The 12766-nt window shown below is 44.8% G+C and overlaps 1 protein-coding gene across 3 annotated transcripts in view; it reads left to right on the forward strand.

The window, feature by feature from the left end:
- The first annotated feature begins 546 nt into the window (after window positions 1-546).
- The window catches only part of c28h15orf40 (chromosome 28 C15orf40 homolog), a 47027-nt gene continuing 34807 nt past the window's right edge, over window positions 547-12766 (forward strand). For all 3 annotated transcript variants that reach the window (XM_052040188.1, XM_052040186.1, XM_052040185.1), the window contains exons 1-3: window positions 547-674; window positions 7682-7805; window positions 8345-8472. In XM_052040188.1, the coding sequence (XP_051896148.1) occupies window positions 564-674; window positions 7682-7805; window positions 8345-8472 (363 nt within the window). In that variant the 5' untranslated portion in view covers window positions 547-563. The remainder of the gene's footprint in view (window positions 675-7681; window positions 7806-8344; window positions 8473-12766) is intronic.

The raw sequence follows: 12766 nt of genomic DNA on the forward strand, positions 1-12766 counted from the left end.
CATAAAGATCAGTGCTGGTTGTTGACAATCAATTTCATTGATTTAGATAAGGGGATCAAGTGTTATATATGTAAACATTGATGGTACAAAGCTGGTACAGCAGTGCCGGCTGTAAGGAGGATGCAGGAAGACTTCAGGGGGATTAAGAATTAGCTAAGTGAATGGGCAGATGCAACAATGTGAGGTCATGCATTTTTGGTGGAAAAAATAGAAAGGTAAAGTGCTGTTTTAAATGGTGACAGTTTGAATGGTGTTAGTGTTCAGAGCAACTTGGGTGTTCTTCAATAAGCTTCACTGTATATTTAAAAGGCAGGTGTAGCATTGCAGTTAGGAAGGCAAACAGTATGTTGGCCTTTATTGCAAGACTGAGTACAAGAATAAAGACATCACAATAATGGAATCACAAAAGACTGTAGATGCTGGAATCTGGAGCAAAAATACTGGAGAAACATGGATTGACCATTTCCCCGCACGGATGCTGCTCGACCCACTAAGTTCCTCCATCAGGTGGGTGCTCCGGGTTCCACCTCGTCCGCCAGAGGGATCTGCGGGTAGCAGTGCGCATGCGCGACGGCCTGCTGCAGGGCAAGGTCTTGGCGGCGCGTTCGGTGGTGGTGCCGCCCGTGCCCCGCGGCTTCGAGAGGGTGATGCCGCGGGCAAGAGACAGGCGAATGGTGGGTTGGCGTAGGGGAGAGATGTGTTGGGTGGTCTGGTCCAATGATGATCCCTGCTGTCCACAGGGAGACTCCGGGCGAGAGTCTGGTGCCTTCCCTGCCTGGGCCTTGTGGGACTCCAGGTCGGCGGTGAGGGAGTTGGCTTCTCTGCTCGGTTGTGCGGCAGACTGCTGTGCTCATGTATGTCCCTGAGCCTCCAGGGTAGAGGCACAGAGTTATACAGCACGGAGTGAGGTAGCTGACACTAATAACGAGCGCCTTATGCCCATGGCCTGAGAAAAATTAAACAACACGTGAGGGTGTCGCGCTGCAATTACAACCCTGCATCAGAAGTAGTGATACGTATTTATAAGGGCATTTACTGTGAACGGAGACGTTTATCATGGGCAATAGAGGGTGGAATCCATCTTGCGCAAGAAATAGCAGTGGGAGGCCATTGGGCCCTACTGCTCCATTTACTAAGCTCATGGCTTATGTTTTACCTCAGGCAGTCACAGTAGTGAAGGCAGGAAGAGGCGAGACCATGGCAGGATTTGAAACCCAATATCAAATTTTTAAATCACTGGTTTGCTTAGCTGGGGACCAATGTTGGTCATTGAGCATGGAATGTGGGGTGAATGTGATAGTGTTAACTAGAATGAGGACAGCCATAGACAAAGTGCATGTGTTGGGTGGTCTGGTCCCTGCTGCCTACAGACAGATCTAGTCTACAGATAACAAAGGCCTTGCTGGGTTTTCAGCAGAACACGAGCTGAGACATGGATTGATATGGTGGTTAGCACTGCTGCCTCACAGCTCCAGAGACTTGGGTTCAGACCTGACATTTGGTGCTGCTAAAGACATGATGGGTGATGGGTTAAATGGCTGCTGTAAATTGTCCTCAGTGTAAGTGTCAGCAGAATTGGGGAAGGGGTGCTAGGTAGGGGGTTGTTGATGATTGTGATGGGACTTCTGTCGTTGGCTGCTTGATGGTTAGTGCTGATGCAGTAGGCTGAAGGGTCTTTTCCAGTGCTGTTTGATTCTATGTAAAATTGAGATACTTCAGTGATGGTATGTTGTAGTTAGAAACATAGAAAATATATTGCAAAAAATCTATAAAAGAACTATGATGTAGGATTATCTGAAATAAAATGCTGCAAACTATAATACTCTAGCAATCTCACACAGCTTTTAACTATGAATGATAACTGTAACTTCATTTCCATACTATTAGATCTGACTTTGATTCTGGCCACAAATTGCCTGGGTGATCAAACAAACTAAATGGTTCCAGCCTGTACAGGTTGATTGGATCTGTACCATTTCCTTACAAGTTGCCCACGATTGCCCCTGAAGCCCCCATTATAAAACAATAGATAAATCACTGAAATGAATCCATTTCTTTGTGTTTGTTCCTTCCATGGGTAGTTTATACCGTACAAGGTTTTGCATCTTAGCCAGTTAGTCAAGTGTCATCAATTTTCATTTTGACGGGGAAGAACTGAGTTTATCAGCTCTTAAAACGTTCCTGATCTACTGAAATTCTGCAAACTGTAGTGTCTTTGTGAAAGAAACATGACATAAATTGTGTTGTTGCATTAATCTTGTTAGTCGAAGAAAGTAACAGCCCTCATGGCTCCTTCGCCTCATTTTTTCTTAAAGTTGTGTTGAAAATATACTGTTGTGTGTCACAGCGTGCTGGGTAGGATTTTAGTCAATGTCATCATGAAGGCCCACAATAGATGCGTAGTCCAAAACTCATCCCAGGCAAGTGGTTCTGGTTCACTTTTCACAGTTGCTATGAAGAGGACAAAAAGGATGTGGAAGCTTTAGAGAGGGTGCAGAGGAGATTTACCAGGATGCTGCCTGGATTAGAGAACATGTCTTGTGAAGAAAGGTTGGGTGAGCTAGGGCTTTTCTCTTTGGAGTGACACAGGGGGTGACTTGATAGAGGTGTATAAGATTATGAGAGGCATAGATAGAGTAGACAGCCAGCACCTTTTCCCAGAGCGGCAATAGCCAATACCAGAGGACATCAATTTAAGGTCAGAGGAGGAATATCAGGGGAGATATCACAGGTAGGTTCTTTATACTGAGAGTGGTGGGTGCCTGGAACGCACTGCTGGTAGTGGTTTAGAGGCTGATACGTAGAACATAGAACAGTACAGCACAGAACAGGCCCTTTGGCCCACAATGTTGTGCCAACATATTTTATGAATAAGAAGAAAATATGAATGTGCCTATCCAAGCCCCTCTTAAAAGCCCCCAATGAATTTGCCTCCATCACCCTATCAGGCAACACATTCCAGGCATCCACCACTCTCAGTAAAAAAAAACGTACCCCTCACGTTGTTTTTGAACCTACCCTCTCTCACCTTCAATGCATGCCCTCTGGCATTGGATCGCTCAGTAATGGGAAAAAAATATTGCTTACCCACCCTATCTATGCCCCTCAAAATTTTATACACTGCCAACAGATCACCCTTTAGCCTCCGCTGCTCCAAAGAAAAGAGCCCAAGTTTGTCCAGCCTCTCCTGATAGCACATGCCCTCCAATCCAGGCAGCATCCTAGTAAACCTCCTCTGCATCTCTCTAAAGCCTTGACATCCTTCCTATGGTGAGGTGACCAGAATTGCATGCAATTAAATACAATAAGGATATTTAAAAGGCTCTTAGATAAGCACGTGGAAGTAAGAAAATGGAGGGTTATGGGCTGTACAGGAGAGAAAGGTTAGATCGATGGTGGAGTAGGTGTTCATATAATTCAGCAGAACATCGTGGGCCGAAGGACCCGTATGGTGCTGTACTGTCCTGATTTTAGCCAATTAGAATATAGAACATCAGGAATAGAAGGCAGAAGTAGGCCATTCAGCCCTTTGTGCCTGCTCCACCATTCAATAAGATTATGGCGGGACCTTTACCACAGCACCACTCTCCTGCACTAACCCTGTCCCTTGATTTCCTAAAGGAATGTCATTTTTAGTGGGACAGAAGCTTTGGATTTCCAATAATTTGTTGGATGTTGTCAACCTCTGAAAATGTAGACACAGTGATGGGGCAGACCTTGTATCGTACATGTGACCATAATTCTATTAGTTTTAAGATAGTGATGGAAAAGGATAGGACTGGTCCACAGGTTAGGGTACTAAACTGGAGCAGGGCTAATTTTGGGGGAATTAGGCAGGATGTAGCAGAAGTTGATTGGGTGGGCCTGTTTGAAGGGAAAGGAACAAATAGCAAGTGGGAGGCTTTTAAGAGTGTGATATCAAGAGTCCAGGAGCAGCATGTTGCTGTTGAGATGAAGGGTAAACCTGGAGTGTTTAGGGAACATTGGCTGACAAGGGATATTGAGGCTTTGGTCAAGAAAAAGAAAGAAGCATACATTGGGTTTAGGAGGTCGGGGACGAGTGAATCCCTTGATGACTATAAAAGGATTAAGAATACTCTTAAGAGGGAAATCAGGAGGGCAAAGAGATGGTATGAGACGGATCTGGCAAGTAAGGTTAAGGAAAATCCTAAGAGGTTCTATAGCTATATAAAGAGTAAAGGGGAGGCTAGGGAGAGAGTAGGTCTCTTTAGAGATCAGCAGAGCTGCCTGTGTCTTGAACCGCAGGAGATGGGTGGGATTTTTAACAACTTTTTCTCCTCGGTGTTTACTGGTTGCTCAAGAGATAAGGGAGACAAGTGGAGATGTTTTAAAGAGTGTTTGTATTACCAGGGAGGAGATATTTGCAGACTTACAGCGCATTAAGGTGGATAAATACCCAGGCCCTGACCGTACATCCTCGGAATTTGTGGGAGGCTAGAAGAAAAATTGCGGAGGCCTTTGTGGAAATATTTGCTTTGTCGTTAGCCACTGCTGATGTTCCCGAAGACTAGAAGGTAGTTAATGTTGTTTAAGAAGAGCAGCAGGGACAAACCAGGGAACACAGGCCGGTCAGCGTGACATCAGTAGTGGGGAAGTTGTTGGAAAGAATTCTGAGGGACAGGATCTTCCAGCGTTTGGATAGACCGAGTCTGATTAGGAGGAGTCAGCGTGGCTTTGTGCGTGGAAAGTCATGCTTGACAAACTTTTTAGAGTTTTTTTTTTGAAGAGGTAACCAAAAAGATAGATGAGGGGAGGGCAGTGGATGTTGTCTATTTGGACTTTAGCAAGGCCTTCGACAAGGTCTCACATGGTAGGCTGGTCCGGAGGGTTAGACCTCATGAAATCCAGGGAGAGCTAGTTTAGGTGGATTCAAAATTGGCGTTCAGGTTGGAAGCAAGGGTGGTGGTTGAAGGTTGTTTCTCGTAATGGAGGCTGGTGACTAGTGCTGTGCCCCAGTGTTTGCTGTTGGAACCCTTGTTATTCATTATTTATATAAATAATTTCGATGTGAATGCGCAAGGCTCAATCAGTAAGTTTGCAGATGACATGAAATTAGGAGGTGTTGTTGATAATGAAGAAGGTTCAGGGGTCTCTTAATCAGTTAAGGAAGTGGGCTGAAGAGTGGCAAATGGATTTCAATAAAGATAAGTGTGGGGTAATGCATTTTAGAAAGTCAAACCAGCATAGGACTTGTACTATGAGTGGGAGGGGACTAGGGGGTGTAATGTAATGGAACAGGGAAGCAATTAACACAGTTACAGGGAGAGTGTGCAAACTCTGCACAGGTAACACCCAAGGTCAATATTGAACACAGGTCCCTGCTGTTGTGCGCCAGCTTCCTTTGTGGAATGAGTTTCCTCATAACACCAAAAAAAAATTCCACGTAAATAAAGTAGATCAGTAGATAACGGAATTGTGTCCCTAATTATTAGCATCTTCATGTTGTGCCTTGGACTTTTTAAAAATAATATTCAAATTATTTGAAGGTATTGTTTAGAAAAATGCAATCATAGCAGCATTGCACCTGGAGTTATTGCTGTAGCATTCAAGCTGGACTTAGCAGTGGGTGGGATCAGGAAATCTGTGGTGTGAGGAGGGAGGGAGAGTTGCCATGCAGGTTGATAGGGTTGTTAAGAAGCCGTATGGTATGTTGGACTTCATTAGTCGGGATTGAGTTCAAGAGCCACGAGGTAATATTGCAGCTCTATAAAATTCTGGTTAGACCACACTTGGAGTATTGTGTTCAGTTCTGGTTGCCTCATTATGGGAAGGATGTGGAAGCTTTAGAGAGGGTGCACGGGAGATTTACCAGGATGCTGCCTGGATTGGAGAGCATGCCTTCTGAGGATAGGTTGAGCGAGCTAGGGCTTTTCTCTTTGCAGGGAAGGAGAATTAGAGCTGTACAAGATGATAAGAGGCATAGATCAAGTGGACAATCAGAGACTGTTTCCCTGGGCGAAAATGGCTAACACGAGGGGGCATAATTTTAAGGTGAGTGGAGGATAGTATAGGGCGGATGTCAGAGGTAAGTTTTTTTACACAGAGAGAGGTGGGTGCGTGGAATGTACTGCCGGCAGAGGTTGTGGGGGCAGATACATTGGGGACATTTAAGGGACTCTTAGATAGGCACATGAATGATAGAAAAATTATGTGGGAGGGAAGGGTTAGATAGATCTTAGAGCGGGATAAAATGTCGGCACAACATCGTGGGTTGAATGGCCTGTACTGTGCTATAATGTTCTAATACAGCACGGAAACAGGCCCTTCGACCCAACTGGTCCATGCTGACCACAGCATCCTCCCTGCTAGTCCCAGTTGCCCGCGTTCGGCCCATAACCCTCCAAGCCCCTCCCCTCCATACACAAAGCCCTCTTAATTGTACCCACCTCGACCACTTCCTCTGGCAGCTCATTCCAGGTACTCACTAAAGAAGGTACCTCTCAGGTCTCTTTTAAGTCTCTCCCCTCTTGTATCTGTGCCCTCTAGTTATGGATTCCCCAACCCTGGGGAAAAATCTCTGACCATCCACCTTATCCTAGCCCTCATGATTTTATAAATTTCTATGAGGTTACCCCTTATTCTCCCACTCTGCAAGGAATAGAGATCCAGCGTGACCAATCTCTCCCTATAACTCAGGCCCTCTAGTCCAGGCAGCATCCTCAAATCTCTCCTGCACCCTCTCCGGATTGACAATGTCTTTCCTATAACAGGGTGACCAAGTGCGGCCTCATCAACGACATATATAACTGCAGCATAATGTCCCTCCCTACTCCTAACTCGATGCCCTGACCGGTGAAGGCCAGCATGCTAAACACCTTCTTCACCACACCTTGCATGGCTGCTTTCAGCAAGCTGTGCACTTGTACTCCCAGGTCCCTCTGTTCCATAATACCCGGCAGTGCCCTGTCATTCACTGTACAAGTCCCATCCTGGTTTGACTGTCCAAAATGCATCATCTCACACTTATCTAAGTTGAAATCTATTTGCCATTCCTCAACCCATCTCCCTAACTAATCAAGATCTCTTTGCAATTCGTTGTAACCTGCTTCACTGTCAACAGGCCCCCTAATTTAGTATCATCAGCAAACTTGCTTATTGTGTCATGTGCATTCATATTCAAATCATTTACATAAGTAACGAGTAACAAGAGGTCCCAACACTGACCCCTGGGCACCTCAGTAGTCACAGGCCTCCCGTAAGAGAATCGACCTTTAACCAGCACCCTTACTATCATTGAGCCAAATCCATCTCACCAGCTCCCCCTGAATTCCATGCGACCTAACCTTCCAGATCAGTCTGCCATGCAGGACCGTGAAAAGGCCTTACTAAAGTCCATATGGACAACATCCACTGCCCTACCTTCATCTATCCCCTTAGTTACTTCTTCAAAAAACTCCAAAAGATTCGTTAGATATGATCTCCCATGCACAAAACCATGCTGACTATTCTTGATCAGGCCTTGACTATCCAAGTGATCATAGATCTTGTCCCTCAGAATTCCGTCCAGTAACTTCCCTACAACTGAAGTCAGGCTCACCGGCCTAAAGTTCCCTGGCCTGTCCTTGCTACCCTTCTTGAATAATGGAACTAGCTCACAGGATTGTGTTGGAATTATTCCATCTGTTGAAAGGTGGAATAATAATAATTGTATATTCTTTAGAATGAAGAGAAAGCCAAAGACTCCAGATCATCAGCACCTCAAGGTCCAGTGAAAGTTGATAAGAGTGGTTCTGTTCTGGTAGCCATTCATGCTAAACCTGGAGCCAAAGTAAATGCTATAACAGGTAAGCAATGTTAAATAAATGACTTCTGATATTCACATTACACCTTCCCCCACAGCTGCTTAAAGGGTCAGAGATTAGGTGAGGAGGGGAACCTGGGTGTCATACACGTGGAAGTGAGAAAAAGGAAGATGCCAAGGACATATCCCTGGGAACATGAGGCCTGAATCTATTTCTGTCTTAAAATCTACCCTGATCAAGCTTTTGCTCACCTTGTGCATCTCTGGCAGGATTTACCAGGGGATGCTCTCCTGTGGCTTCATTTCAATTTCTCTGTCAGCTAGTTTTACAACATTCTGATCATTTACAGGCACAGAAGTAACCTGTTCATTTTAAATTGTACTGAGTAGGTGCTAACCTCTACACTTCATATTTGAGCTCTGACGTAATCTTGAAGTTCTATGATGTTTGGATGTTGTTCACATTAATGTGGTTTGTAGACCTTCTCATCTTAAAATGGTGCACTGTTTCCCAATTTGTACCCTGCTGACACACAGGCAATGGTTACCAGTGATGATTAGAATGTGCCTTGTATCCTGCAGATGTGTCAGAAGAAGCAGTTGGTGTAGCTATTGCAGCCCCACCGTCCGATGGAGAAGCCAACACAGAGCTGACTGGCTACCTTGCCAAGGTGTTGCAGTTAAGGAAAAGTGAGGTTGTTCTATACAAGGTCAGTTATTGTTTCAGAGACATTCTGCTGGCAGGCTGTGTGAGAGTTCTCTGTAAGTGCACTGGTTTGATTGTGTTTATCCCCTTCCACATGAGGAGAAGCACAAGCTCGATTTACCTCCACTGTCACAATGTGTTCTCTGTGCTAAATGACGGACAGGAGATCCTATCATACATAGTGTATCCCATAGTTCTCCTTTGCATTGTAAATCAATCTGATATGTTGCGGGAGATCAATTATTCTTTCTTTTAAAGTATATCTGTTGTTTCTCCAATCATTCACACTTGACTTCCTCGTCTGGTGATCTCCCTATATCATTAACTCATTTGGAATGGGTGGCTGGGTCCCAGACCTGGTTCCCTGATCTTCATTGACAGTAAAAGGACAAATTGCTGGACATGTACAACAGACTTTTTACCATCTTGAGAGAGCAGATTGCCAGATGTCAGCTACTGGAGATTCTTTATTCCTCTTCACCTCACAATTTTTGAGCTCCACAGGCTGGCGTTAGCCACAGAATTAAAGAATCACATAGCACAGGAGGAGGCAATTCATCCCACAGTGACAGGTCTTTGATAGACTCATACAGCACAAAAACAGACCCTTTGTCCCACCCATGGCCATGTGGACCTTTTAGCCCATCTACACCAATCCCATTTGTCTGCACTAGGTCCGTATCCTGTGTGTTGTCTATTCAAATGCCTGACTAAATGTCTCTTAAACACAGTGATTGTATCTGATTCCACTGCCTCTTCTGGCAACGAATTCCAGTTATCAACCACTGAAGCAACACAAAATATGATGGGGGTGGGTGGGTAGGGGAACCGATGGGAGCAGTGTGTGGGTGATAGGGAGAGGGTGGAGGACGGGAAAGACATAGGGTGATACAGCCCTTTAATTAAGAAAGGAAATAGGGATAAGCCAGGGAACTATAGGTCGGTGAGCATTATATCAGTGATGGAAAAGTTATTGGAAGGGATTCTGAGAGACAAGGTTTATTTGCATTTGGAAAGGCAAGGTCTGATTAGGGATAGTCAGCATGGTTTTGTGTGTGGGATATGATGCCTCACAAATTTGACTGGGTGTTTTTGAAGAGGTGACGAGGAGGATTTACGAGTGCAGCATGGTAAATGTTGTAGACATGGACTTTAGCAAAGCCTTTGACAAGGAACTGCATGGTAGACTTAGTGAATTGGATACAAATCGGCTTGGTGGAAGGAGTCAGAGGATGGTAGTGGAGGTTTTTTTCAGATTGGAGGCCTGTGACCAGTGGTGTTGCCGCAGGGATCGGTGCTGGGTCCCCTGTTGTTTATCACATATATTAATAAGTTGGATGAGAATGGAGGTGGCATGATTAGTGAGTTAGCGGTTGACCCCAAAATTGGTAGTATTCCAGACAGTGAACAAGATTGTCCAAGGTTACAAAAGGATGTAGATTAACTGGGAAAATGGGCAAGCGAATGGCAGATGGCATTTAACTCAGACAAATGCAAAGTGATGTATTTTGGCAAGTCAAACCAGACCAAGACATACACAGTGAATGGCAGGGCCTAGAGTGTTGTAGAACAGAGACACCTTAGGGTACAAGTACATAGTTCCCAGAAAGTGGCAATGCAGGTAGATAGGGTGGTGAAGAAAGTATACGGTGTATGAAATGTCAAATACTAGAGGGCAGAGCATTAAGGTGAGAGTGGGAACATTTGAAGGAGATCTACACAACAGTTTTCTACACGGAGAATGGTAGATACCTGGAGTGCATTGCCAGAGGAGGTGGTGGAAGCAGTTACAATAGCAACATTTGAGACACATTTAGACAGCCCATGAAGAGGCAGGAGATGAAGGGATATGGACCATGAAGGAAGCTGTGCAGTTTAGTTTGGCATCATGGTCAGCAAACATATTGTGGGTTGAAGGGCCTGTCCTTGTGTTGTACTATGTCTGTGTTCAATAGCAGCAACATTTCTTTGAGCTGTGCCGATGTCATCACTAAGATTTAAGCAAATGGATATTTAGATATATTACTAATTTGGGTGTTGAGGGGTTTACCTTCATTTGGTCCAGCTAAGGTAACCAATCACTGCCAGCTGCTTATTCATGTGTTTCTTGCAAACTCAGAACTTTGAATTGCTTCTGGCCTGTGTCACTGTTAACAAGGACAATGCATGGCCTTACTATATTATAGAGTCATAGAGCTATACAGCAGGAAAACAGGCCCTCTGAGCCAACTCGTCCATGTCGACCAAGTTGCCGAACTGAGCTAGTCCAATGGCCAGCGTTTGGCCCATATCCCTTTAAATCTTTTCTACCCATCCAAATGTCTTTTAAATGTTATGATTGTACCTGCCTCTACCACTTCCTCTGACGGCTTGTTCCATATATGCACCCCCCTCCGTGTGGAAAAAGTTGCCCCACGGGTTCCTTTTAAACCTTTCCCTTCTCATTTTAAACCTACACCCACAAGTTCTGGACTCTCCTACCCTGGGGAAAAGACAGTGGCTATTCACTTTATCTATGCCCCTTATGATTTTATAAATCTCTATATGGTCACCCCCTCAGCCTCCTACACTCTAGGGAGTAAAAAAAAGTCCTAGCCTGTCCAGCTTCCCCTTATAACTCAAACGCTGCAGTCCCGGCAACATCCTTGTAAATCTTTTCTGCACCCTCTCCAGTTCAGTGAATTTCCTCCTATAGCAGTACAACCAGAACTGTACACAGTACTCAAAATGTGGCCTTACCAGCATCTTCTATAGCTGTAACATGATGTTCCAACTCCTGTACTCAATATCCTGCATGATGAAAGCAAGCATGATAAATGCATCCTTCACCACCCTATCTACCTGCAGTGCCACTTCCAATATGCTTACATCCCTAGATCTCTCTGTCCTACAAGGTCCTAACATTTACTTTGTAAGTCCTGCCCTGGTTTGTCTTACAAAAATGCAACATCAATCATTTATCTGAATTAAACTCCCTCTGCCATTCCTTGGCCCACTGGTCTAGTTGATCAAGATCCCGTTGTAATCTTAGATAACCTTCACTGTCCACTATACCACCAATTTTAGTGTTATCCACAAACTTCTTAACCATGGCACTTACATTCTCATCCAGACCCGGCACCAACCCCTGCAGCACACCACTGCTCACAGGCCCCCAGTATAAAAGCAACCCTCTACCACCGCCCTCTGTCTCCTACCCTGAAGCCATTTTGCATCCAGTTGCCTAGCTCACCCTGGATCTCATGATCTAATTTTCTAGACCAGCCTACCATGCAGCACCTTGTCAAAGGCCTTGCTGAATGTCTACCACGCTGCTTTCATCTGCCTTCCTGTTCATCCCCTCAAAAATTTTAATCAAATTCATGAGACATGATTTCACACACAAAGCCATACTAACTGTCCCTAATCAGTCTTTGACTTTCCAAATGCATGTGGATCCTGTCTCTCAGAATCCCCTCTAATAACTTGCCCACCACTGAGGTTAGGCTCACTGCTCTGTAGTTCCCAGGCTTTTCCTTGCAGCCTTTCTTAAGTAAAGGTACAACATTAGCCACCTTCTAGTCTTCTAGCACCTCACCCGTGGCTAACAGTAATACAAGTATCCATGCTAGGGGTCCCGCAGTGTCCTGGGATACACTTGATCAGGTCCCAGTAATTTATCTACCTTTATTCATTTTAAGACCTCCAGCACCTTTTTTGTAATGTGGACTCTCTTCAAGACATCACTATTAATTTTCCCGAATTCCCTACCAACCATGTTTTCCTCCACAGTAAATACATATGAGAAATATTCATTTACAATGATAATATATGCTATTGTGCTCTCTCTCTCTCTCACTGTCACTCTCACACACACACACACACACACACACACACACACACACACACACACACACACACACACACACACACACACACACACACAGTATTGGTGATCTCTTAACACCTCATTCGGGCTCCAAAAAGATGAGGTGGGCAGCAGCCATGGGCTTCTCAGTAGGAAAGCAGGAAAATGCTGAGGCTGTGTGGATTCAGAATTGGCTCACCCATAGAAGACAAGAGGGTGGTTGTAGGTGGAGCGTATTCTGCCTCAAGGATCTGTTCTGGGAACCCTGCTTTTGTCATTTTTATAAATGATTTGGATGAGGATGTGGAAGGGTGTGTTAGTAAGTTTGCTGATGACACGAAAGTTGATGCTGTTGTGGGTAGTGTAGAAGGTTGCTGTAGGTTACAACAGGACATTGATAGGATGCAGAGTTGGGCTGAGAAGTGGCAGATGGAGTTCAACCCAGAAAAGT

The sequence above is a fragment of the Pristis pectinata genome, chromosome 28 (assembly GCF_009764475.1).
Source record: "Pristis pectinata isolate sPriPec2 chromosome 28, sPriPec2.1.pri, whole genome shotgun sequence".
Classification (NCBI taxonomy): domain Eukaryota; kingdom Metazoa; phylum Chordata; class Chondrichthyes; order Rhinopristiformes; family Pristidae; genus Pristis; species Pristis pectinata.